The sequence below is a fragment of the Amborella trichopoda genome, chromosome 13, assembly GCF_054954075.1.
Source record: "Amborella trichopoda isolate Santa Cruz 75 chromosome 13, AtrichopodaSantaCruz75HAP2 v2.0, whole genome shotgun sequence".
Classification (NCBI taxonomy): Eukaryota; Viridiplantae; Streptophyta; class Magnoliopsida; order Amborellales; family Amborellaceae; genus Amborella; species Amborella trichopoda.
In genome coordinates, this window is record NC_142348.1 from 43,604,900 (window position 1) to 43,631,668 (window position 26,769).

At 34.6% G+C, this 26,769-nt stretch overlaps 2 protein-coding genes and 1 long non-coding RNA gene across 3 annotated transcripts; 2 read left to right on the top strand and 1 right to left on the bottom strand.

The window, feature by feature from the left end:
* The first annotated feature begins 274 nt into the window (after positions 1-274).
* On the top strand, positions 275-1,303 carry LOC18442537 (glutathione transferase GST 23). Its single transcript, XM_020672520.2, has 2 exons — positions 275-639; positions 789-1,303. Exons 1-2 carry the CDS (start codon positions 313-315, stop codon positions 1,164-1,166), a joined length of 705 nt encoding a protein of 234 aa, XP_020528179.2. The 5' UTR covers positions 275-312; the 3' UTR covers positions 1,167-1,303.
* Positions 1,304-3,020: 1,717 nt separating this feature from the next.
* LOC148779246 (glutathione transferase GST 23-like) lies at positions 3,021-4,475 on the top strand. The gene is made up of 2 exons (XM_088855742.1): positions 3,021-3,538; positions 3,873-4,475. Exons 1-2 carry the CDS (start codon positions 3,215-3,217, stop codon positions 4,248-4,250), a joined length of 702 nt encoding a protein of 233 aa, XP_088711868.1. The 5' UTR covers positions 3,021-3,214; the 3' UTR covers positions 4,251-4,475.
* Positions 4,476-5,353: 878 nt separating this feature from the next.
* LOC148779247 (uncharacterized) lies at positions 5,354-7,580 on the bottom strand. The gene is made up of 2 exons (XR_016047502.1): positions 6,422-7,580; positions 5,354-6,058 (listed from the first exon to the last, which is right to left on the bottom strand). It is a non-coding gene; the product is annotated as an uncharacterized LOC148779247 (long non-coding RNA).
* Positions 7,581-26,769: the final 19,189 nt, after the last annotated feature.

Sequence of the window (26,769 nt, forward strand, 5' to 3'; positions counted from 1 at the left end):
GTCAACAAATTATAGTAGATTTAATCGTGTACTATGAAAAATCAGCTAAACTTCACCACATACACCAATCACTCACCTCATGCTTCAATTTTCTAAAGTTATAAACATCAGCCAAATTTGCCCAAATCTAATCGACCCCACAATTATGAATATGCACCCTAATTCACTTGCTCAACAACGAAAAAATATATCTAAAATTAAATATCAGCCAAATTTGACCATATCCAATGACCCGCACAATTATAAATATGCACCATACTCACTCACCCTCCAACAAAAAATATAGAACCACCTTTTCTTAGACAAGAAGCCATGACCATGGCCACCTCTGGTGAAGTGAAGATAATTGGCTTATGGGCAAGTTCCTATTGTGTGAGAATTGAGGTGGCTCTCAAGCTCAAAGGCATAAGCTATGAATACATAGACGAAGACTTGAGCAACAAGAGCCCTCTCCTCTTACAACTCAACCCAATTCACAAGAAGGTGCCTGTGCTTTTGCATAATGGAAAGACAATTGCTGAATCTCTCATTATTCTTGAATACATTGATGAAACATGGCCAGATTTGCCAGCTCTGTTGCCCAAGGATCCTTATGAGAGAGCTCTACTTCGATTTTGGGCCAATTTCTTCGATAGCAAGGTAAAATAAGAGTGTTTGACTCGGGTTCAGCGAGGATATTTCCAGCATTCATCAAGCAACAGTAAAATAAATGAAACATTCTCATCTCCCCCTCTCTCTCTCTCTCTCTCTCTCTCTCATGTCATCTAACTCTTAGTGTCCTTCCACAGCTATCAGGCAGCGGCAGAACGATTTTCATTACCGAAGGTGAAGAGCAAGAGAAGGAAGTTGCAGTGTTAAAAGAGAACCTCAACGTTCTAGAAAATGGCCTTAAGAAGGACTTTGGCGACAAGAAATCCTTCTGTAACGGCGAAACCCCGGGTTACCTCGAAGTGGTCATGGGTCCGAGCTTTTTCTGGCTCAAAATTCTCGAAGACGTATCCAGAGCAAAGCTGATAGACCACAAAAACACCCCATTTTTGTTTTCATGGCTCACTGAGTTTTGTGAATTTGGGGTGGCAAAAGACGCTCTTCCTGATCAAGCTAAGCTCGTGGCCTTTGCCAAGAAGAGGAGAGAGATGTTAATGGAGTCCTCTAAACATCAGTAGAGAGAGAAAGTATATCAATTTGTCAAAAAACAGAGAGTTTATCGATAAGAAGAGAAGAGACAGGAAATGGTGGTGCTTAGAGTTGGTTGTAGCATTTTAAGCAATCCAAGCTTTATTAATTAAATAGCATTTAATAATTTTCTTTGATGTTTCTTTAACTTTAAGGCTTTATTGGTCTATGAGATTTACTGAAACCAAGAGCTTTAATAATTCTTCATTTATTTTTGCCTCAATTTTGGCCATTGGATATGATGAACTGCGGCCAAGGGTGGATGTTTCAGTTAAACCACGGCAAAAACAGAGAATAATAGCTTAATCACAACAAAAACCATGAATTTCAGCTTAACTACTGTAAGGTCAACATTCGGTGGGGGCACTTTCGGTGCCCCCAATATTGACTTGGAAAACGTTTATTTAAGGGAGAGCCCTGAACAATTAAATTAAGTCGCACGGCATCTCTCGTCTCTCTTTTGGAGATCATCTCCGTATTCCAAATTCATTCCCGTAACCCCAAAGGGATGAGGAGAAGTATGTTTTCTTTTATCCCACAACCCCAAAAAGATGACCCTCAAAAAGGATAGGCAGTGTGTTTTCCTTTCATCCCTTTCATAGAGATTATTGGAGGTTTGTTTTTTCTGTTTTTCAAAAAACTCTTTCAATTTTTTTCATAATACCCTTAATTTTTTATTTTTTTCTATAATACCTTTAATCTTTTAATAAAAAAAATAGATAAATTTTGAGACATAATTGGCAAGAGAGAGAACCAGAGACACTAAGGAAGTGAGAGGAACATGAATATGGATATTAGGTTTACAATGGGCTAGGCCCCCCCTTCAACCAAGCCTTAAAACTAGGGTCTAGCCATAGGGGTGGCAATGGACCCGGATACCTGACATAGGTCCGGGTATGGGTCCAACATTTGGACCCGAATACCTGACATAGGTCCGGTTGGACCCGATCCGTACCCGTAATTTGTTGGAGATAAAATACTTCAAGCCCTAAGGATCATATACAATAAGAACTCATATTCATCTTTCGTTAATAGCAAGTGATTGTGACTTTTGTTGCCAATAATATGGGTATATAATGATAAAAAACATAAAAAATAAAACTAAAAAACAATCAAAGAAGCTCATAATGAGGGTGGCAATAGACCACACCAGAGCCGAAACCCAATGGAATGACCTGATGGGTTATGGATGGGTATGGGTCCAATTTTTTGATTTGACGAGTCGGGTCTGGGTCTGGGTCCGGGTCCAATACCTGGACCCGAATACTATTCAGGTCTGGGTCTGGGTCTGGGTCCGGGTCCAGGTTCAATCGGACCTTACCCGTTCCCGACCCGTTGCTACTCCTAGGTCTAAGCCTGGTTCGACGATTAGGCCTAAGGCCCGCCGTAGGACAAGACCTCTTCGACATAGTACAGGGCAAGCCAGGCTCGGGCTAGCCCTATAGGATCCATGGCTGGCCAGGCCTGTCGGAAGCCTACTCAAAGTTAACATACTCCCGCAGAAGCGTATCAACCGCCCACTCTCGGGTAACTACTGAGGACCCTAAATATTGGGGACGTGACCACCTCAATACCATTAGTAGGACCGCAAATTTTTCCTTCATGGAGCACCCAACCTAAAAAAAAAGAAAGACCACATGTGCTTAAAAAACAGTGGGCTAATTTTCCGATGATAAGATAATTTAAAAACTCAAAAATTCAAATAAATCAAAGTACGTCCATACTCCAAATCCAAATTCCTATATAGAAAAGACCCATTTGGGTAACTGCAACATCGATCCCATAGTTTTAGATGAAAGAAGTCCTCCTAACTAGGTCTCTTGCCCGAAGGAGTAAGAGTATGGTTTTGCTCCCTCAAGGGTACACATCTCTTTGTTTATCACACAAGCAATCCCTCACCCCTTATTTCAACTTATTTGACTTAAAAAGCAGCCAAATTTGACCAAATTGGATGACCTCTAAAATTATCAATATAAGGGAGCCTATTCACTTCCCCATCAACAAAGAAAAACAACAATCTTAACTTACACAGAAAGCGATGGCCATGGTCACCTCTGGTGAAGTGAAGTTAATTGGTTTGTGGGCAAGTTCTTATTGTGTGAGAGTTGAGGTGGCTCTCAAGCTCAAAGGCATAAGCTATGAATACTTAGAAGAAGACTTGATCACCAAGAGTCCAGTCCTCTTACAATTCAACCCAATTCACAGGAAGATACCAGTGCTTTTGCATAAGGGAAAGTCTCTAGCTGAGTCCCTCATCATTCTAGAATACATTGATGAAACATGGCCGGATTCGCCACTGATGCCAACAGACCCTCATGAGAGAGCTCGGCTTCGATTTTGGGCCAGTTTCTTCGATACTAAGGTATGATAAACATGCACACTAGATGCATTTCTACTTTACATCCATCATTTTTCTGCTCCAAAAGTATTGCAGATTTGATGACCTGCAAACAAGTTCAAAAATAATTTAGTTTTAAAAAACAAAATCTGTTTTTTCTTCATATTCATGAGCATGATATTTCAGGCTACTTTCTGCAAATTTCATGAATGCCATACTTGAGAGTTGAGACTAATGACCTGTGAAGTTTTAGATCTAGTATCCATCTCAAATGACCACATTTGAATAGATACATCAGCTCTCTTTCTCACACACACACATTCATCATGTGATGAATATTTTCTGTTGCACCCTGCAGATGTCAGGCAGCGGCAAGACCATCTTCTTCGTCGAAGGTGAAGAACAAGAGAAGGAAGTTGCAGCGCTCAAGGAGTTCCTCAATATACTAGAAAATGGCCTTAAAAAGGATTTTGGAAGCAAGAAACCCTTCTTTAATGGTGAAAGCCCCGGTTATCTCGAAGTGGTCATCGGTTCGACCATCGGATGGTTCAAATTACTCGAAGACAAAACAGGAGCAAAGCTGATAGACCAAGAGACCACCCCATTTTTGTTCTCATGGATAACTGATTTTTCTGAATTTGGGGTGGTTAAAGAAGCACTGCCTGATCAAGCGAAGCTACTGGACTTTGCTAAGAAAAGGAGAGAGATGCTACTTGAATCCTCTAAACATCAGTAGAGACAATAAGAAAGAATATAGAAAATGATGATGATTTGAAGGTCTCTCTTGTTGTATGCACACTATTACCCTAAATAAACCCTTAGTTTTAGCTGCTTAAGCAATCGGACACTCAATTAAAACAGAGTTAGAGACAAATCCTGTATTGTCTTGTGATACTTTGGTTAACTTGGATGTCTATTTATTGTTGTTAAATAAACGGGTGTGTTTTGTATTAGGTGTCAACCTTGAACCATCAAACTAAGGTGCACATTGAAAATATTGCTAAAATATGCAGTTTCGATGGAAACCCTTAAGGTGGTCTAAAAATCCATTTCCACATCTAATTATGAAGTTTAAAGCTCCATAAAAAGGTATAGATCTCAACTTTGTTAATCTTACTTGTTGCCATCTCACATCTTAGAACACTGAAAAAAACTTTGTTTCTTCTCTTATCTCACTATAAGAAGGCTTCATTGATTCTTCTTCCCCTATGCAGCACTGAAAGAAACTCTGTTATTTCTTGTTACTTAAGTGATTCTTCTTTCCCTCAATCAAAATATCTATGGGATGCAGTTGCTATAAGACGACAACCCCATGTAAGGTTGCAATATTTTACACCATCCACTCTACTTGTACCATATAAGTTTGGCCCATCCTTTAATGCAACGCCAAATTTTGACGCAATCTTAGAAGACATCAAACCTACGTAGTGTAGATCACTGCAAATCTACTACCTTATATTTACAAGTTGCTGCCTTGTACAAACTTCTTCAGATTCTAAATGAAAATGAAATTGTCTTATGGACTGGTCATGTCCCAGAGAATAGTTTTGGGGTACGAAGCTCCAAAATTAATATCTACGTCGAACACTTGTAAATGTATTCTCAAAGTTGTGATGCTAACTATGAACACAGACAAATCTTTTCATTGCTTTCAAGGGACAAGTAAATCAAACCCATCCTATAACTGTTACTTTGTGAGGGAAATGTAGAAGCCATTACAACACCATCATGCAACCAAAAAAAGGGGAAGGATTGACAGCTCTCAAAGAAATTATAACAGGAAAGAAAAGCACCACTACAAAAATTTCAAATAGCAATTGGAAAAAAATTCAGATAGTATTAGAAGGAAAAAGAGAGCCAAACAGAGTATCCATAGGAAACTACTGAAAACTTCAAACCTTACAGTTCCTTTCACAAACAAATCACTAACTCAGGTAGCTGGACAAACACCATAAAGGGAAAGGAACAAATAATAAGAAACCAACAAGATGGAAAATATGAATTGTCACCAAGTAAACAGCCGATACAATCTTTTATCATGAGCATCATTTCACTGTAATCCAAAATTTGTTTCGCATACAGAGCACACGGAAGTTTTCAGTGCTTAACTCTTGGCGGCCTGCTTTTCTTTGGCCTTTTGGATTTCAAAACCTTCTTAACAATCTTTCGCTCATCCACCAGAAAGGCCAAAATGATCCTAAACCAAAATTGAAGGAAAATCTTGATATCCACCTTTTAAATTTGAAGTAGGAGCTGGCTCAAAGCTATATTTATTTGACTATGGTTTATATTGAGAAATTCTTTTCATGGAAAGACACTGAATGAGAGAATGAATCAGGAGAGAGAGAGAGAGATCTAAGCACTTATATTTGCATTCTTCGTTGTTCGTAATATTGGTGCTGAGTAATTGGCTTCTTTGAGCTCAATTACATAGGTCTTCTTTCTATACTTCTAGAGTTCCTCAAGAGCTTTATCTTTAAGCACAAGTTGTCTTGTATTTTATCCTGAAGAACCGTCATCGGATGCACATAAAACTTAATCCATCTGACAAAAAATTCATCAAAAAATACAATCAGTTGCTAACCATTTCTTGCAATCCATTCTTGTCTTGAGTTTGACAAGACCCCTAATCTCCATATCAAAACATATAATCATTAGCCATGATTCAAGGTGAAAAGACATTTCTCATATTCAAATTCGGATGAAAGGGAGCGACTCGCTATAGTCACACAGAGAGAGAGAGAGAGAGAGAGAGGTGGAGGTGTATGCAAGGTGAATATTCAAACTAAGAAGAGTAGGACCCATATATTAAACCACAAGCGAGAATACACACAGAGAACATACATATATGCAATTTCGAATTAAACACTCACACATACAGATTTCATATGGTGTGGCACATGTTACCTCTCCTTACTTCTCTTCATAAAGCTCATTTGCAGCGCTGTATGAATATCTTATTGTGCTCAGGTTCGTGGATTCTCCATCTCTTCCCTCCATCCCTTTTTGTGAGCTTCTCATTGAACTTTCATTGTTTCTCTCTAAACCTCCATTACTCCAAGTTTTTAGGACTCTGCTCAATCTCTCTCTCTTCCCTCTAAACCTTCATAAATTCGAGGCTGCAGGACACTTCTCAATCTCACTCTTCTGAGAGCCACAAACCAAACCAGGAACAATTCCACCCAAGCTTGCTTTCTGCCTGAAATAGGAAACCATACTCTTCCAAGTCCTTGTTTCTAGTTTTCTCGAGGCAACTGTACTCTTCCAAGTCCGTGTTCCCACTTGCCCTTTCTTTCTTTAGGAAGAAAATACACCTTCTGGCTCAACTAAATCATTTGCAAATATGCTGTCCACGCTTCACTTTTGGTATGAAGTCAATTGGATAACAGTATTGTGCGAATATGTATAGCCTCCATATTTATTTGGGAACTATGTAAATTTTTTTAAACAGTCAGGCTTATCAACAATGGGTGCTACACACCCTTCAATCCTTCTCCAAGCATATTGGACACTTTGACTCTCAAACGGCAGAGGCCCTTGCCTTGCTCAAGGCCCTCAGATTGTTCAATCCACAGTGGAGCCCTTCCTTAGTCGTTGAGGGAGATTCCAAGAATGTGTTTCATTGGGCTTCTGCTGCCTCTCCTTGCCCCTGGTCACTTTCCCATATTATTTATCAAATTTCGCATATTTGCAAGGGATATGGACGTCTCATGGAGTCATATCTGGTGCGAGGCCAATGAGGCCAACAATCTCGCCAAGGAAGGAACATCACCAGCATAGCATGACCCCTGGGACTTCTCGGTGCTTCTTCTTGTTATTATCCTGTGGGTGGATTTTTTTGTATCTAGTGTTTATCTCACCTCGTGGGTGATCTTTTGCACAGAGCTACCCGTCAGTGGGTAGTTATTATATGTTTTGTACAGAGCTCCTGCCCTGCAGGTAGCTTATTTTTTGCAAACAGCTCTCGGCATGTGGGAAGCCTATTTTTTTTATACTTGTACTCCTTTCTTTTCTCAATAGAATAGAACAGTTGACATTTTCAAAAACAAAATCAAGCTACTCAAAAAGACCAAAACTATGTTATAAGACTTTCCAAATAGTTGAGTTTCAAGTGCAAGGCTCAATTGGCAGACATGGGATATTGCAACATTGAGTGGTTCAAACCAAGAGAGCTATTTATTTATTTATATTTTACTGGCAACTGTACACCCTGAGAGCTATGTTCACACACGTTCGTGTGCTCACACAGAGAGGAGAGAGTTTCCTTTTCGCATAAGATCAAGGAAAAAGGATATGATTTTCTTTCCCCTCTCTCTCTCTCTCTCTTCTTTCTCCATAGTTAATGAGAGCTACCTTTGGCATAGGCAAATCCCGATTGAAATTTGATAAACGAACATACCAAGAAATGCTCATGGGCTATGAAATAAATGAGTGAACATAACCAACAGTTGGTCTTTTACAAGAACAGAATAAGTTTAAATGCAGCCCAGGGCTTTAGAGGAAACTGTATCTGATATCGGGAGGAAATTACGGATAAGGATGGCGAAAGTAAGATATTCAGATAGAGGCAAAGGAGTTTAATGACGATGAGCAAAAAGAGGTAACCATATAAAGCAGAAAGAGAGAGAGAGTTCATATGATTTGGCACATGTTCTCTCTCTTTGTTTCTCTTTATGAAGCTCATTTTCCTGTATGAATGTCTTATTTTTTCTCATCTTTCAAATGCAATTTCTTCCCTGTATTAGATGTAATTTACTCAAAAGCCTTGGGCTGAGTTTTCATTATCGCATCACTCTTACAAAAGCAATGTTGGGTATCTTCACTCATTTGTTTCATAGGCTCACGACCATTTCTTGGTATGAAAGCACATCAAATTTCAATATGGATTTGCCAAAGTTAAAGATTGCACAAATCAGCTCCAGAGCCAAGAAAATGAAAAGCAATAGATAAAATCATAACCTTTTCCTCCAACCACACATAAGAAAAAACCTCTGTTTTTGTGTGTGTGAGAGTGTTAATGTACAAGTCCCTGAGTGTGAACCTCCCACACCCCCTCTCGCCCCCCTCCTCGTCATCTCCTTCCTCAAGGTTGCAACATCAACTGCCTCCCAGTTGAGCTTTGCACTCAAACTCCAAATCTTAAACTCTTTCGAGACAGTTCTCAAATAAATTTTGAACATGAATGCTACCAATTCACATGAAAACTGTAACTGAATGGACTACGGAAAACTGCATTTCATTGGAAGCAGAGAGACCCCCCTTATAACAGGGTATGACCACAATGGCATCAGTAACTCCATCTCTCATCATGGTCACAATCAATGGATGCTGATGACCCAATGGGTCATGTTTTCTTCATCCACTGAATTACATTAGACTTATCCCATTCAAAACCAGCAATTATTGGTGCTTCTAAACAAGAACTATTGGCAATGTTTCCTATCAAAGTGTTTTTTGTTGATAAGAGCTACCAAGGAAGTGTGCACAACTGTATATGTAACAAGAAGAGTAGAGAGAACGAACCATGGGAGTGGCAGTTAAAGATCTCCATATCTTCTTTTGTGACAAATACCCTACAACACACTCTTTCCTCCATGATGAAAGTGAAATGAAGCATATATTGGGAAATACTCAAATGTCAATACAAAAAGAAAATACTGGGTACTAGGAATATGCCATGGAATATGCATCGACCACATTAACAACAATTAAAATATACGCCTGAGTAATATCAAGCACTAACTGCTTGAAGCATAGTGAATCTACCACAAACAGCCAAATAATTTTCAGAGGAAACCAGGAATATGAGAAGAAAAATCCTTATAAAGGCAAACTCCTTTACATTTTAATGTCTGCTTAATGCCTTTTTCAAACTTGCTTTCTGATTATTCCTGAATTATATTTGTAAAACAGGCCTACATGTAGATATTTGAATTTCTAAATAAATACTTCCACCTTTAGTTTACAGTGACAGCTCACCCACCATTACCAAATATGTGACATACTGAGAATCAAAATATCCACAATTTGGGTTCAACACCCATATATATTACATTTAGTGCAGCATGTGTTATATTCAATACAACATACAAAAATTTTCAAATTTTTTCCTAGAAGCTGAAGGGGAGAATCAAAATTTTCAGTTGTTTTTTGCTTTGCTTCGTGTGACTGGCTGGACACGAAAACTTCGGACAATTCGCCCAAAATTAAGCGAAGTTAACAACATTGCGATACATATAATAAATCAAGATAACAACAGAATGTATAATGTTAAGGTAAAGTAAAAGTTTACAAGTGATACCAACAAAAGAAATAAGCAGAATTCTCTTGAGAATGCTAGAAAGCATGATAAATGAGATAGGCCACCTGGGCACAAGATTAGAGACCAATAAACATAAAAACCTAGCAAGAAGAGGACATAAAACAGAAAAAACAGTTTCACACTTTAGACCATTTGTCAATGGGGTTGCAATCATATCAAATAATAGAAAATAAGTTAAAATCACATTACTCTTCTCAACTATATCCTGAATGTAATGGTATTGTACCTCAATATGTTTACTTTTGAACTATTACTCCACTTTGTAATAATTAAATTATGTATAATTATCACAAAACGTTGGAAATAACATGTTGATTATCTATAGCTTTAAGTCATCAATGAAGAAAGTCATGCAGGGGCATAAGTACGTGCAATTTATTATGCTACCCAAGTATATCCATTTGCATCTTACTAGCCTAATAAATAGCTGCACCTCAAAGAGGTAAACATACCCTGAGGTGGGTTTGCTATCATCCTATACCGGGGACAATCAGTATCCTTATATCCTAGAAATTCAAGCTTTTCTAATTGAAAATACAATTTTTAATATGCTTGATTCCCTTTGTGTACCTAAAATTCTTTTAATCACCTTCCAGTGGGCTATGCTAAAATTAATTTGATACCTACTTAAGGCACCAAAATTATTTTGATACCTACTTAAGGCCCATAGTATACTCAAATCTGGCCTTGTACATTGTGCAACATACACTACGTTACCAACATCTTGTGCATAGGGAGCCTTAGGATTTTCTTATCCTCCCACGAGACAATCTTTCTTAGATAATTTTAATTTGTTTTCAAGACAATGATTTATAATTTTTCATTTTGAAGATCTTAAAAATTTTGTTAATAGGTCTTTCTTGACTCAAACAAAACATTCTAGACTTTGCATCTCTAGTTATCTTTAGGTTATGTCATAGGATGTCTTTCCATGTCTTTCTTCTCAAATTGAGAAGAAAACTATGACTTGGTCTTATGAATCATTTCAAAATTCTATACAACTAATAATATATTAATATATTATCTATATATATATATATATATATATATATATATATATATATATATATATATATATATATATATATATATATATATATATATATATATATATATATATATATATATATATATATATATATATATAAAGATAATATTATAAATTTACTTCCACTTTTCATGACATAGGCACCATGATCGAGTTGGTTCACTTCATATCCCATTTGATGGATAACATTATGAAAAATCAATGCTTGGGCTATATATGTATCTCTTTAACCTATATACCTTATTTTGATGGCCTTTAATTGTAAAGCCTTAGGTTACGGTCAGAAGATGGCTTCTGTCAATATGCCCCATTAAAAAATGTAGTCTTTATGGTAGAGTTCTGAGTTATAGGAGCAACACTAACGGAAATTATTTTGATGGATGTGAACTTCGAATTGGGTAAGAAATGTTAACATAGTCGACTCATTTTAATTGGATAAAGCCCTATGCTATAAATCTAGCTTTGAACTTTAATCATCAAAATTTTAGTTTTTCTTTAAATACCCCATAACAACCAATAGCCTTCTATTTTTAGGTATTACAAAGATCCCAAACTTGATTCCTCTCCATTGAATCGATCTCTTCTTTCATGAAGTTCAGCCATTCAGCCTATTGCTTTCTATTTATAGGACCCTTTCTGGGGCTACAGTATGGAGGTCGCGCCCACCTGATTCTTTGCTTCTCCTACTTTCGAATAATGTTGCTTGCCTCCCCCTTGATAGGGTTGTAAAATGATCTCCATTGTACAATATTTCTTTCTAATAAAACGAGTACGGGTCCAAATTCCCACTGATCAGCTAAAAGGTCCTGACAAACAAGGTTTTCTGTCACATATGGAGCTATGGCAAAGTCCACATTTGATAAATCTCATCTATTTCCTATTTTCCGAAGTAAAATGAAAAAGAGTAGAATCTCAGCTTTCTAATTTTTAAATATTTTAATTTTCAAATTTTGTTTAAAATAGATTTATTGTCAATTTGAAATAAGATATTCAAGAATACTTAAAATTGTGCTAATTTAAAATTAAGGATTTAACTCTTATCTTTATGCTATTTTCTTGGATTGAAAATAAGGTTTGAAGGATTACAAGTCACTTCCGACGAAGGAAAACATTTTTGAAAGAAAAAGTTTATATAGAGCCGAGGCTCTAAACACTCAAATTAGAGCACACCTCAAAACTTTCACCAGAAAATGATGTTTTGATGCTCAAATATCCTCAAATTGATCATCTCGACATCAAGATGCATGGACATGAGAAAAAAATGGATTTCAAGTTTTGAAAATAATGCATTTTTGGCAAATCAATTTTCAAGATTTTCAAATTTTCATAGATCTGCTCGATCTAAACTATTTTCAAAGCTTTAAATTTTATAATTAGATATGAAAATATATTTTAAGGCCATCACAAAGATTTCCAATATTCAAACCATATTTTCGACACTATTTGAAGGTGTGTTGTACTTTGATTGTTTAGAGCATCGGCCCTATACAAACCACACCCTTTTATGAAAATATGATAACATTTTTTTGGATTATGTTTTTTTTTTTTTCCTTTTCCAATTTGATTTTAGTTATTTACCCAATATAAAAGAGGTGATTTAGTTGTTTAATACCATATACGAATGGATTTTTGTTGGTTGAAGTCCTTTGACCATGTCCAACAGACGTATTGTTTCACAGCACCAATACAAATATTTATTCAATTTATTTCCATTAGTAAATTGGTTGTTTAAAATTCTTAGGATAACCGTATTATTTCGGGCTTCTCTAATTGATGAAGAGAATTTCAATATTTATTTTATTTATTTCCTAAGATAAGCCAGAAGATTTCCTGCTCCCACCGTAGCATACTGTCCATTTACTCCCTCGGGTATAACACATGCTAGGTATACCTTTTAGATTTTAAATTTTGGGGATGTAATCTCTACAACCCATAAACTAATCTTAAGAAATAAATAAGTAAACCCTCTATGTACTAGAAAATAATATAACGCCTCAAGATTGATTGAATATACCCTCCATGTACTAGAAAATAATATAATACCTCAAGAATGATTAAATATAGTCCATCCAATTTTTGAAGAGCTAGATCTAAGTATCACACAATCCAAAATTCAATTTTTTTCTTTTGAAAATAAACAACTAGTTGTTCTTATATGGTTTCAAAAATTTTAGACAAAAATAATACTTCTAAATAGGTGTTTTGCCTGAAGGAATAAACGCATAGTATGCTTCCACAGGACCATAGTATACATGCTCAAAAGATATATGATTATTTTTTTGTTTTGTGGAAGTTGGGATTTAGTCATGTAATTTCAAATAATTATAGTGAAGAACTAAAAATATATATTTTAAAAAAGAAAAGAAAAGAAATTGAATGAAAAGGAAACAGTATATGATTATGTATCACATGGGCTGTGATGACTCTTATTCTAAAGAATAAAATAACTCCAACTTTATCATTAATATGCGGAAGCCGTTTCCTAGTACTTTTACAACTTGGTGCATTGATAATCACCTGAAAATCCAAAATGCCCTTCGATCACAATGAAATGCACAAATATCTTTAAGGAACTTCCAATCAAATCCCAGTCTTGATCATAAAAAACTCATAGTACTTTTTCCATATTAGAAGTGACATAAGGAAGTATTTCGTAACGGTTGATTACACAACTTGAATTATTTGCTCAAGGTTGCAATCTCAAACAATCAAATTAAAGTGCACATTCAAAGTTTGTCATGAGATACAATTTTAGTGTTGAAAATTATTAGGATTGTACGAGAATCTATTTATATCTCTAATTATAAAATCTCAAACTCCAAAATTGATTCAATCTATAAACGCATGAAAATTTTAAAATTAAACGATTCAGATAATGTGTTGCAAGATGTATTTTTTTTAAGATTAGAAATCTCTTTTCTTTTTCTATCTATATACATCTCAATGTCAAGATGATCGATTAGATGTTTTTCTAACATCAAAACTACCTTCTTTGAAAGATTTTAGAGGTGCGCCTTAATTCTACATTTGAAAGCGTCAACCTTATATAAACTTTTTCCTAATTTACTATGAGAAGAGAATCCAAGTAATTGAACAAAAATTTTATTTCTTCTCGAGTGAACCCTGCACTCTTCCTGCCATCGATACATTACTGGAAAACATGTTTTGGGCAAATTAGGCCCTTTTACATAAGCTAAACTAGTGATTTGAAAACCGGATTCAGGCCCTCAATCACCTAGGCCATCTCAATATGCTCTACCCAATCTGTCGAGTTAATTGCACACTTACAATTACAAAGATGAGTCAAGTGATTTCACAGTTTCTCATACGTGAATCACCCACCTATCGTTCCCGACCATACTAAAGCAATTCTGATTCGAGTCGACGAACTTCTTATTCATTGGCCTTAATAAAAAGATGTCAAAGTTCATGAATCCACATCTGAATAGGAAAAAAGCATTACATAAAAAAATTGGAACCATCTATCCAAAGTCCAAGCTTGTGATGTGTATCCTAGCCTAGTGCCACTCTACTATCCACTACCAACAACCAGTCCAAGAGATGGACAAAATGAGAAGACTCCTTTGGATAAGGCCAAGTGGCAATTCAATGAATTTGGAGCATGGGACCCTCAAGAGAGTTTGGTGCCTTGTCAACAAATATGTCCACTTGTCTCCCCCTTTCCTCGGAGATAATCCCAATCCTTAAAAAAAAAATTTCTCCAATTCTACTGTGTAAATATTAGAGATAAACCGGATTCCTAAAGTTATATCCCCAATTCTAGTTTATATATATATATATATGTAAACTACAAGTACAAGTAAAAGAGATTCAGAGGGGATTGGGAATGATGGCCTCAAGGGCTCCTCAGAGATGCCTGTGTTCACCTACAAGCCATCCAGGTTCTTTTAGGTGCAGTTTGCATAGAAAGATGAGGAAAGGGTCAAAATGGTCTTTCGATACTTCCACTGGTACTGGTATGGGTGCTGGTACTGGTGACGGTGATAGTCGTAATGGCTATGGCGGATCAAAAGATCAGAGGGTTTACTTGGCAAAGAGGGTGTTGCTTTGGCACCAAATAAGGCCTTCAAGCCATGATGCTTCTAGGAGGAGGGATTTTCAGGCAAGGCCCACTAGGTTTTGTCTCACCTCCTCTAGATGACTTCTCTCTTTCTCTCTACTGCCATGCTTGTCTTTTTCATTAGTAGATGTACATGTTAAATATATGTACAAGTTATAAATTGTAAGACATTTTGCAGAGAGGATGATGACCGAACTGTTCCTGAAGTAATTACTCGCTTTTAGTTTTCCTCATAAGTCTCTTTGAGTAAAGACTTGGAAGTTTGATCACAGTGTACATACAAGGATCCCCTGTCAATTAGGCACATGAACCAGATCTATCATTAAACACTTGGTGTGGGCTAAGGTTTTATTTTATACCGTTAACCACAATTAATGTAACTCTTTATTATTATAATTTAAAAAGTGTTCTAAAACTTGGCGATTACTTATGTGAATGGGAATGACTCGGGACCAAACCGGGATTACTTATGTGAATGGGAATGACTCGGGACCAAACCGGTCTAGGTTTCTGGCATGCGTCGTCACCCTAGAAATCCCTGACATATTTTTCCCCTTTTTTTGAAACATTTTTAATGTTTGCTTAGGTCATGCTCACCCTATAAACCTGTATTTTAATTTTTATTTTATTTTCTTTACTTTTTAACCATTTTTATGTTTGGACCAATCGAAACCCGATCTTGATTGCAGATCCAACAATCCAACACAGATCTATGGGTAAAATGACCCAAAGTAGTTTCAAATTAAAAATATAACTAAAATATGAAAATAAAGTATGATACAAGTATCCTTTGCTTCGATTAAAAGTTAGAATTTGACAATTTTTAGAATTTGTCATACTTTATTTATTGCGATTTTCCCATGTCATACTTTACTTCCATTATTTTCTATACCCCTTATTTTAGATTGGTAATTTTTTTGAAAACTACAAAATAAAACGTAGTTTTTTTATTTGCTGAAAATTTTAACAAAAGCATAGAAATTAAATTGTTAACTTATTCTTGTGTATATGGAAATGAAGTCTTAATGTCCTTTTAACACAGATAATAAATAAATTAAAAATACAAGAAGTCATGTTTACCCTTTATATGTGTAGAGACCTTATTTATTAGGACTCTACAAAGAGATATTCCAAACATAAATATCTATATCACTATTCATTGGAATTCTCAAATAGCATTAAATCTACATCATTCCCCATCTTTTTTTATGATATGGCCCTTTTATCCATAATGGTCCCCAACTCACCAAGAAATCAAGTGAAAAGGGAATCCCGCAATTAAACATTGATGACAGATAGACATTAGGCTAGGTAACGCGCCTTGGCCGGGCCTAGTTTTGGACGGATTCACGTCAATATTGTCAAATTCGCTTCGAAGTCTTCTTTTATGATTTGTTAAGAAAAATGAAGCAATTTAATGCTTCTGCCGATTCAGGAGAGGATTTTGGATTTTTTTAAAATATAATATAAATAAAAAATAGATATTTATATATATAATATATAAAAAATAGATATCTATATATAAAATATATAAAAAATAAAAAATTAGAAAAAAATACTTTTATATAGTTATTTCTTTTCTGACTGAAGCATAAACAAACCGAAGTACGTTGAAGCGGCCCGAATCTGACCAAAGCGGCAACATCACGCTTCGATTTATGCTTAAAATCCGAAGGCTTCAGCCTCTTTGGCCGAAGCGAAATGAATTTGATAACATTCGTTCAAGCCACATGTTAAGGCTTATTTGGTAATTGCTCTAGATCCTACCTAGTTTATGCTTCCTAATGGCCTAGTTCGGGTCGTTGTGAGTGTGTCATTAACTAGATCGAAACTTCAAAAGGAAATTTTTAGAATTTTGTATCACACTCCAAGCTATTTAATTTAACATCTAATGGCTAGTAGCAATTGTAACTTCTTTGCGACAAAGATAAATGGGCTAACTATATGAAGCCCATCATATCTAACTTGTCATCCAAGAAAATTAGAAAAATGCTGACAAATAAAGAGTTTACTAATATATCAAATGAATAAAAAATAACATAAAATTGTCTAAAAAGAGACCATTTATCTTTTGCATATAAAAGTCACAATCATTCCCACTCATTAGATGCAAGAATGATTGTGACATCCATGTACAAAAGATAAATAGTCTCTTTATAGACAATCTCATATTAATTATATATCTAAATTAAACTTAAGAAAGTTTTTTATAAAATTTGCCACTAGCTAGTTTGTTTAATTGATAAGCATGAGGCAGTTTTCCTGATGTAAGAGCATGAATAAATAAATAAACATTTGAGAACTTAATCCAAGATGAATAAAAATCGTTTTTAAGTTGGAAAAAACCTCACCCGGGTTAATTTGACTATTTAAATGATATACGATGGATGGATAGTGTTTGTATATTGTATGTTTTATTTGACAAAATTTTATAGGTAAGGGACGTGCAATGCTTATCACTCCTAAAAAAGAAAGAGACGTGCATTGGTTGTGGCAAGCTAGTGGGTTGGAATCACACCACTAATCATCATCATCATCGGACCTTATCTAATCAATTCGGGTCGGTTACAAGAATCATGTTCCATTATTCTACACTATCAAGGGTCATACCCCCAATGAGATCATATCCAAATTCTCCACACTCATAGATTTGAATCGCACCACCCATGCTAAATTGGCAAAACCTGGGTTGGATCTATAAGCTAAACTACGCAAATCCCCTGTTATGATATGGATAGCCTCTAAATCCAACCAAGGTTATGTAAATCCTTTATTTGGTACATTTGTTTTAGGGATGAAGTTTTTATACAGCATAGGCTTTATGAAAACAAAATAAAGACTCAACTCAAATCCTCATCTGAAAAGCACTTTCAGTATTGAAAATCTCTATAATGGCTCTAAAATCAATTTTTCAACACCGACAATAAAATTTGAAACTCAAAAAATGATACAAATATTGTAGATCTGTGAACACTTATTTTTATGGTGAAGTAGGTCTAGATGATCTGATGCAATATACACTACTTTTAAAATTAAAAAATCTTAATTTTTTTCATAATAAATAAAATTACCAATTTAAAGGTATTCAACACTTAGAATTGCAAAGTTTGGTGAGTTACCGTGAGGGTTTACTTATTTTAACAGGATTGCAACCACATCAATAAATACCTAACTCTAGGAAGAAAACTCAACTCAATCACGTGAACCAATTCATAGCTACTAAACAAAGATAATCTAAAACCTTTAGTGGTCCCTCATCCTTATTCTATTTGACTTCAACCTCACGTGACATGGTAGGACTCCTAATTACTTGGGAGTTGAGGATGACCTCCAACAGGAAATGGTTGTGACCTCCATGTGTAAAAGCAAATGATCAAATTTAGGGTAATTTGCAAAGAGAAGACATATGCTGGAGATCAAGCCCCAATTCTAAGTTGAGAGAGATCATCATCGTTAAAGTTTTTTTTTCAACTAATTGCGATCGATTGTTGTGGGAACCTTTACCTATTTTGTACTGCAATCGAACAGCCTTGCGACTCATCACTTCTAGAGAACACCCTAGCTAATCTTTGCTCATTTGTCACTATACCAGGGGTCCGATACAGTGCATCGCTTCTGAGTAACACCTTAGCATAAAGAGATACTATAGGTTCAGTATTCATGATCTAAATAAAGAGAGATTCGGCCCAATTAAAAGAGGGAGAGAAAAAAAGAAATTAGGCCGTTTATAAGAGAAATCAAATGTTCAATGCAAAAGAGAAAAGAAAAAAAAAGCGAGTACATGCAAGAGAGCTCTTTTTTGAGGCTGTCATGTTATGCCCATTGTTTGCACACACCCGGAAAACATGCTTTTCGTGGAGAAAAAGGTGTCAAATTTTGTTCCCCGATTTCCAAACCAACTTGGATTTGCATACGCAGATATCCAAAGGAAAATTGTTTCATGCGAGTCGGACCGTATTTCTACATATGTAGTCCAAAGAGTGTAAAGCATGTGTCTCAAAGATGGATGCAAGTAGGTGTTCCACTTAAAAACGATGGAAACTAAGGGTCCAAATGTTTTCTTACTAGATTTATTATTTCTAGTTTTTAAAATTTATTTATTTTTTTATATTCATGATAGATATTACATGTCCTTAAAAATCCGTCTCATTTCTAAATATACGGGCTTGGCTGCATAGAAACCAGGTCTATATCCAAAAAACCCATTAAATTTTGTGGGAGATTTGAGGATAAAACCTCTCTTATATGTAATCAATTAGAGATTAACCTGAAAGTATCTCCCCATGTTTGGATTCAAAGAGAGATGGGAAATGAAGAACCTCTCTTGGGAGATTTGTTTGGATTCAAAAAGAGATGTAATCAGATATTAACCTGAGATTCGAGTATATAACGTCTCTTTGTGACACTTCCGAACTATCAGATTTCATTGTAAGTAATTGTGATCTCCTTGCATCAAAGTTAAATGGTCTCATTGTATACAATCTCTAATTAAAAAATCTATTTATATTTTGTAATAGGATTGTATAATGTGAGATCATTTATCTTTGATACATGGAGGCCACAATTACCTATAATTGTTTGATATGAAATCTGACAGCTAAGATATGTCACAATGTCAAAAAAAATTATTTTGAACTTTGAGGTGGGTTAGTGTAGTAAATGCAGCTACCCAATATTACATCCAATTGTCAAAATTACTTCTGACTTCCATTTATCAAATATAAATGGTCTCATAGTATACTTTTTCTTTTGTAATTTACATTTAAATCCTACTTTTTAGAGGACTTGTTGTATTTAAAACGTTTTCCTTTTATACGACCTATTAAGCTTAAACTTAGAAAATCCCTTATTCCCACCATCATGAATGAACATGTAAATAACTCCAAAAAAGAAAAAAAGATAAAATGAGCAAAATACCCTAGAATTTGTAGGGATATTTTAATCATTTTATTTTTATAAAATTATCTTTCATATCTTTGCAAGTGTGTGATTGAAAGAAGTATAGCGACAGAATTAGAACTTTATCTTATCTAAAAAAAGGAAATAAAATTAAAATAAATACTCTCAAAACATCAACATAAAATATAAAATATTAGGAAATGAGATCTCTTTGCAAAAACCTTCTCAAAAGAAAAAGATTGAAAGCATGACATATGAATACTAACTTTTGCTTTTCCGAATTGGGTCTACAATACTTAATGATGCCGGTGCTTAAAATAAAGACAGATGAGCTCATTTTTTTATATAAAATAATTTTCATATATTTACAGGTGTGTGATTGTGAGAAGTATAACGACTTATAAGTTGAACTTTATCTTGTCTAAAAAAAAGAAATAAAAAAAAGACCTCTCGGAACATCAACATAAAATATAAAATATCAAGAAATGAGATATTTTTGCAAAAATCTTCTCAAAAGAAAAAGATTGAAAGCCTGACTTATATGAATACTAACTTTTGCTTTTCGGAATTGGGGTCTACAACATCTAATGATGCGGGCCCTAAAAATGATGACAGATTAGGATTAAATGATTATCACGACAGCTGATATTTGGGTATCATCTAAGTTATTTATAGGCTTGACTATGCATAGGCTTCAATATTGCTTTTACCAAAAGATCTCCGACTCTCGAGGAGTTTACTATACATTTACTCTCAGATAAAATATAATGGGAATACCTTTTAGTTCTCAAATTTTTAATATGTAATCTCTGTAACCTATAGAATAATCTCAGAAATATTTTAAAATAAACTCTCTGTATACTATTAAAAGAAAAAAAAAAAAAAAAGCCATATTACCTCAATGGAAATTGTCCAATTTCTAAAGGGCTAGATTTAACTTTTAAGTGTTGCAAAACTCAAATTTCAATTTTTTATTTTAAAAATAATCACGTAATAAATCTTATGTGGTTCCCAAAATTTTAGAGAATAAATATCCTTCTAAATAAGTATTTTACACGAGGGGGTAAATTTACAAGATGCTCCTATAGGAGCATAGTATATACGCTCATTCCTTCTTTTTTTTTCTTCTCTACTTTTTAGCTTTGGCAATTTAGCTCTTGTTTCCTCATAGAGAGAATTGAGAGGGCCTAGAACAAAAGCAGCAGTCGCACTGGCACCATCCAACCCATCACCATTAATGTTGTAGGCCAGGGCAGCCACCGGGCCGGGCTCGGCAGAGGAAAACCCTCAAAGTTTCACTAGAAGGACGGCCCAGGGACGGACCAAAAATGCGATATTGGTTTCTTTCCGAGCCCAACCCAAAATATTTTGTTCATGCCTGGCCTTGGCTCGAACTAGATCTTCTTTCCTTTTTTTTTTTTTTTTTTTTTTCGTTTTTTGAGAACTCAGTGTAGATTTGGCTCGGGTCATTACAAAAAGTAAAAATAATAATATTAATCTTCTCTATATGAAATGGCACATGATTTAGGCAAAAGATGGCATTCAAGAAATTGATTTGGATATTAGTTCGGATAAAAAATAACTGTGGCAAAATATCATACATACGACCATATAATAACTGTACATAGAACTATCAAGTGAGCTATGTTTCTATGGTATAATCCAATTTGGCTAGAAACTATGTATAGAATTTTCAGAAAATAAAAAAATAATTTTTTTGTATTAAGTTTCATTTGTGATTAAATGCAAATATTATTAGATCCCCAAAATACTCATCTATTTTTTATATAGTAATTGTATAGTATGCTCTCACAGGAGCATGTTATACAAATTTCTAATTAAAAAACTTATAGAAGTTATTACCGTGTGAGTAGCAAAGCAAAAGTACATAACAAGTACACACACAACAATCAAATTAGTTGTGTCCCCTCAGGCATACCTTATTTTGAACGAAATATGCATATAGAATTCTTAGAAAATATATATAGAATTCTTTGAAAATAAAAAGTTTAATTTTTTATACTAAAAGCCTTCAGCTGTAATTAAAAGTGCATTTTTAAATATTAGATCTCAAAAATATTATTGGATTTCTGATAGAATATTGCATAAAATGATCTTATGAGCATGTCATACAAATTTCAAAGAGAAAAAAAAAACTATAGCATTTATTATTGTGTGTGGAAAAATTAATTTAGAATTTTTATAAAATGATCATTTTCTTTAAAAAATGACAATTGAGTCCTTTATTTATTTCATAAAATACATCACTATTTAAAAAGGAATATCTTTATAGAGTGTAAAATCATATCCAATTTAATAAGTTTTTACGTTTATAGTATTTCCTAATATTTATTTAAATACAAATATATACAAAAGATACATTCCTCTTAAAACAAATCATATTTGGAATAACTTTGTTCTATGTCTAGTTTTAAAAAGTCAAAATTTAAAAAATCTATTAATAAATATAAATGCATTTAAATTGATAATTATAACTTCTAATTATATTTCAAAATAGATACAATTTTTATATCTATTTTAGATTATACTTATTTTGAGATTTCTAACCTATAATTATAATGCAAAATAAGTATCATGCAAAATTTCTAATACAAAATAGGTGTAATTTATAATGCAACTTATAAAGTATATTTACATCTACAAGTGGGGAGAGAGAGAGAGATAAGAGATGTTCACCCCTAGAAAGTTTATGGGGGTGTGAGAAGAGAGAAAATAGATGAAAGCGAACTAAGACGAGTACAGATGAGTCTGCTAAAAAGATGAACAAACGGTGAAATTAGAAAATGAGTCGAGATGTGAATATGGATTCATAGTAAAGCAACAAGACTACAAGGTAAGATGATCTTTATTTTCTCTCAACCCATGTCTCTCCCTCACAAACCTTGAGACCTTTCGTTTTCTCTCTCTTTGATTTCTCCCTCACTCAGCTCGCTCTCTCTTTCTCTCTATCTCTCTCTCCTTTTCGCTCTTTTCGATTTCTCCTCTCTCTATCTCTATCTCTATCCCTATCCCTATCGCTATCCCTATCCCTCCCTCCCCCCCCTCCCCCGTCTCTCCGCCGTCGATTTATATGCTTTGCATAGGTCTTTAAATTTTTTTATGAATGCGTTTGAGGAACCATTGAGGCACGAATGGCGTCAATTGTGCCTCGACTAAGGCTGGTGAAATGGAGGATTTGATTTGATGAAAAAAATGTTCCAAAATGTGGGAATTTCGATTGTATATGATTTTGGCAATAGTTGATTTTCAAGAACCCCAAGTTTTCCTTTGGTTTGAGCTCGAGTAGAGAGTGGCTAAAAAAGGCCAACAAAAAGCCCTTAGAAGAAGCATTTCATTGGAGAATCCCACCATGACTGCTTCCTCTTATGTCACGAGAGCTCCTTCTTGTTCTCTGCCAAAAAAAATAATGTAACGACACTTCTAGAAAACCATGTTTGTGGTATTTGTATGATCCCAAATTTTGTACAGCTCTCTTCATCTCAATAATCAATTCCAAAAAAAAAAAAGTTCAATTTGAACCCTAGATATGGTCAAAATGATTCCCCTCCATAAACAAATTTAGACCATTTATTTTGTGAATTTCAAGATCTTAGCCTTTATAAACTCAAAATCATTGTTTTCTTTTTTAACATTGTTCATCTAATGATAATAAAGCCATCCAAAACAATTGGAAATGAAAAAATCCTTTTAATGCCTAGATCTAAGCATCTCACCAAAATGAATGGCCTATGTTAATTGGGCTACAAAAATATTTTCTAAGTTGTGTTTTCAATTTTTCTTTTTTGTTGTTGTTCATTAAAATGAAAAGAATGCATAGTTCAAAATTTGGATCAAACAAATGGCCATAAGATGGCTTTTTAAAGTTATTGAATCATAGTATTGTACAACAGTTGCATGAAATCATTGTCCTACATATATATATAACTCTTTCCATATCAATACCATGATATTATTAACTAATATGTTTATGCCCACAATAATTGAATATCTTGAATAGAAGGGCCTAAAAAGCCACAATTTCCAAAATTCATGAAACACGGACAAAGAAAAGACATGTTCACATACCTCAAAGATTGATAAAGGGAGGAATTTCTTCTACCCATCAATCATTTATTGGAGAATCGTGATAGTGATTTTTAGGGTTTTACATTCAGTGCAGGGATTATAGATATTGTGGCCCCTCATCAACTCACTTGGGGCAACAAAAAAACCTAATAAGTTGCATTCCGATAAAGATAAGGGTGGCAATTGGGCCGGGTTTGCCCGACCCTTATCCCCATAGGGCTGGCTGTCGGGCCAAAAAAAAAAAAAGAGGGTCGGGCCGGCACCGGTCCTAGTCTTACTCTCAAGCCACAGTTTGTGGCCCAGGACCTACTTTTTTAGTGATGGGCTAGGCGGCCCGACCAAGTTTTAAAAGATAATGCATCTTGTAACATGTTATCTAGAGCAACTATTTTCAAAAAAATTAAATATTTATTTATTTACCTAATTCAAGCATTTTTTTCAACTTTAAATTTCATAATTAAAGATAGAAATAGATTTTCAAGCTATCATAAAATTTTGAGCACCAAAACTACATCTTCCAATGGAGTTTAGAAACTTGATGGGTGAAATGGGTCTCTAGAATTTTGGTAAGGATATTTAATGAAAATATAAAGAAAGATGGTAGACTTTTCGGATTTCAGTCACGCTAAAAGCTCTATTAGGATTTTATTTGGCCCCCTTTTTGATAAAATTCAATGTGACAGGAAGGTAGACCGCGAAAAACATTCTTTGGGATACCTGAAAACAGAAGATCAGAATGAAAATCTTATTTATTATTATTGCACAGAATAGGAGAGCCCGCATAACACTAGAGCTGCCCAAACTAGAGAAAGAAAGTGGCACAAGTTTTAGTGAGAGAAAACTCATAGACAATCATAAAGAGAGAGAGGATCAAGTGAGAAGTGCATAGTGTGCCTTAAGCGTCAATGTGCCGAAGTGTGTGAATGTCATACGTTTCACGTGCACCGACACTCGTCGATGTGCGTACATATCACATGTTTCACTTGTATCGACACTCTCTAATTTTTTCCATGAAAGTAAGACATGAAAATGTTTCCATATAAATTCCACTCTTGCTTCACCCTATTTTTCAAGGCAAGACTAAATCCCACCATTTTCTATCTCTAAGTATTAAGAACTTAGAAACAAATCATTTGCAATCAATGTTATTTTGATATACTACATAACATTTTTCAAAACTAAAAATACTAAGAGTTGATGCCAAGATGCTCGACCATGCGTTACCAGCTATACCATCTAATTCCATCTTTATATTTTGAAACATACAACTTATATAATATTAAATAACTTCAATCGCCAACGAAGTAGAAATTGATGCAATCCCCAACATTTTTTTGTTTTTAAGGTAGTTCAGTGATAAGAATCAAAATTAAAATGCAACAACATCAACTCCTAACTGCTCAAGCCCAAGCCCAAGCCCAGTTCCTCTGTAGTCAGACATTCCTTCTCTCAAACTTTTCAAATCTTGTGTTTAAATGCAAGTTCAAGAGCAAGACCCATAACGCATTTGAACCTAAATTAAATAAAATATTCCTTTGCTATAAATAATTAGTTTTTGTGGTTCATAATTAGTTCCAAAACCAATTAAAGAAAAAAAAAAATTTACATAAGGATGCTACTTTATAATGTAGAACTACGGATGCCTTTCAAAAATCCATAGGAAAAGGTACTTTTAATGTTGAAAAACCTTTTGATGGATCATCTCGATAATCGAGATGTATGAGATGCTACCTTATAATGTAGAACTACGAATGCCCTTCAAAAATCCATGGGAAAAGGTCGTTTTAATGTTGATAATCTATTTGATTGATCTTCTCGATTTATGATTATAAAAAATAAAAAAAAATTAAGTCTCATAAATAGTGTATTTTACAACATAATATCTATACCATCCATTTTCAAAATTTTCAAATTGCTTGGTCAAGTTGGTTATTGGTGATAAACTTTATATTATTGTTCTCACTCTGTGCAACATTCATTGTGAATCACGTATTTGTGTAATTTTTTATCCAAATAGTGAGATTTTCATATGTTTATAGATCTACTTGATTTTGTTGAAGATAGACCAAGTCAAATTGCTTGGTCAAGTTCATTGTCAGTCAAATTGCTTGGTCAAGTTCGTTATCGGTGATAAGCCTTATATTGTTGTCCTCACTCTGTCCAAGTTCGTTATTGGTGATAACCCTTATATTGTTGTCCTCACTCTGTCCAAGATTCATTGTGACGCATGTATTTGTGTAATTTTTTATCCGTCCAAGATTCATTGTGATTCATTGTCTAAGATTCAATGTGATGCACGTATTTGTGTAATTTTTTAATTAATTTTTTATCCGTCCAAGATTCATTGTGATTCATTGTCCAAGATTCATTGTGACTCACGTATTTGTGTAATTTATCCAAATAGTAAAGATGTAGCTATTGGGCTTTGGATCCGTAGACGTAATTTTTAAATTTTTTATCCTATTGGGCTTTGGATATGTGGACGTAGGGCTTTGGCTTGAAGCACGTAAATCTTATGTTATTTCTTTTCTCCTCTCTCTATAAATCTTGTGTTATTTCTCTTATCCTCTCTCTATAATCTTGTGTTATCTCTCTTCTCTTCTCTCCATAATCTTGTGTTATCTCTCTTCTTTTCTTTAGATTCAATGTCTGTGCTCATGCTCTCTTGAACTTTAACATGATATTAAGCAAAAGGAAACCTCTAGCAAAAGAAAACCTCCGGCCTCAAGCAAAAGAAAACCTACAGCCCATGCTCGCTCGAACTTTAACATGGTATCAAATCAAAAGAAAACCTCTTGCTCAATGCCATGCCCCAAAAT

What these genes read in the sequence shown, in the direction of transcription:
- LOC148779246 (XM_088855742.1), top strand. Translation starts at nt 3,215, where the DNA reads ATGGCCATGGTCACCTCTGGTGAAGTGAAGTTAATTGGTTTGTGGGCA. An exon ending in CCAGTTTCTTCGATACTAAG is followed by an intron (nt 3,539 to 3,872) that starts GTATGATAAACA and finishes TGCACCCTGCAG; the next exon opens with ATGTCAGGCAGCGGCAAGAC.
- LOC18442537 (XM_020672520.2), top strand. Translation starts at nt 313, where the DNA reads ATGACCATGGCCACCTCTGGTGAAGTGAAGATAATTGGCTTATGGGCA. An exon ending in CCAATTTCTTCGATAGCAAG is followed by an intron (nt 640 to 788) that starts GTAAAATAAGAG and finishes GTCCTTCCACAG; the next exon opens with CTATCAGGCAGCGGCAGAAC.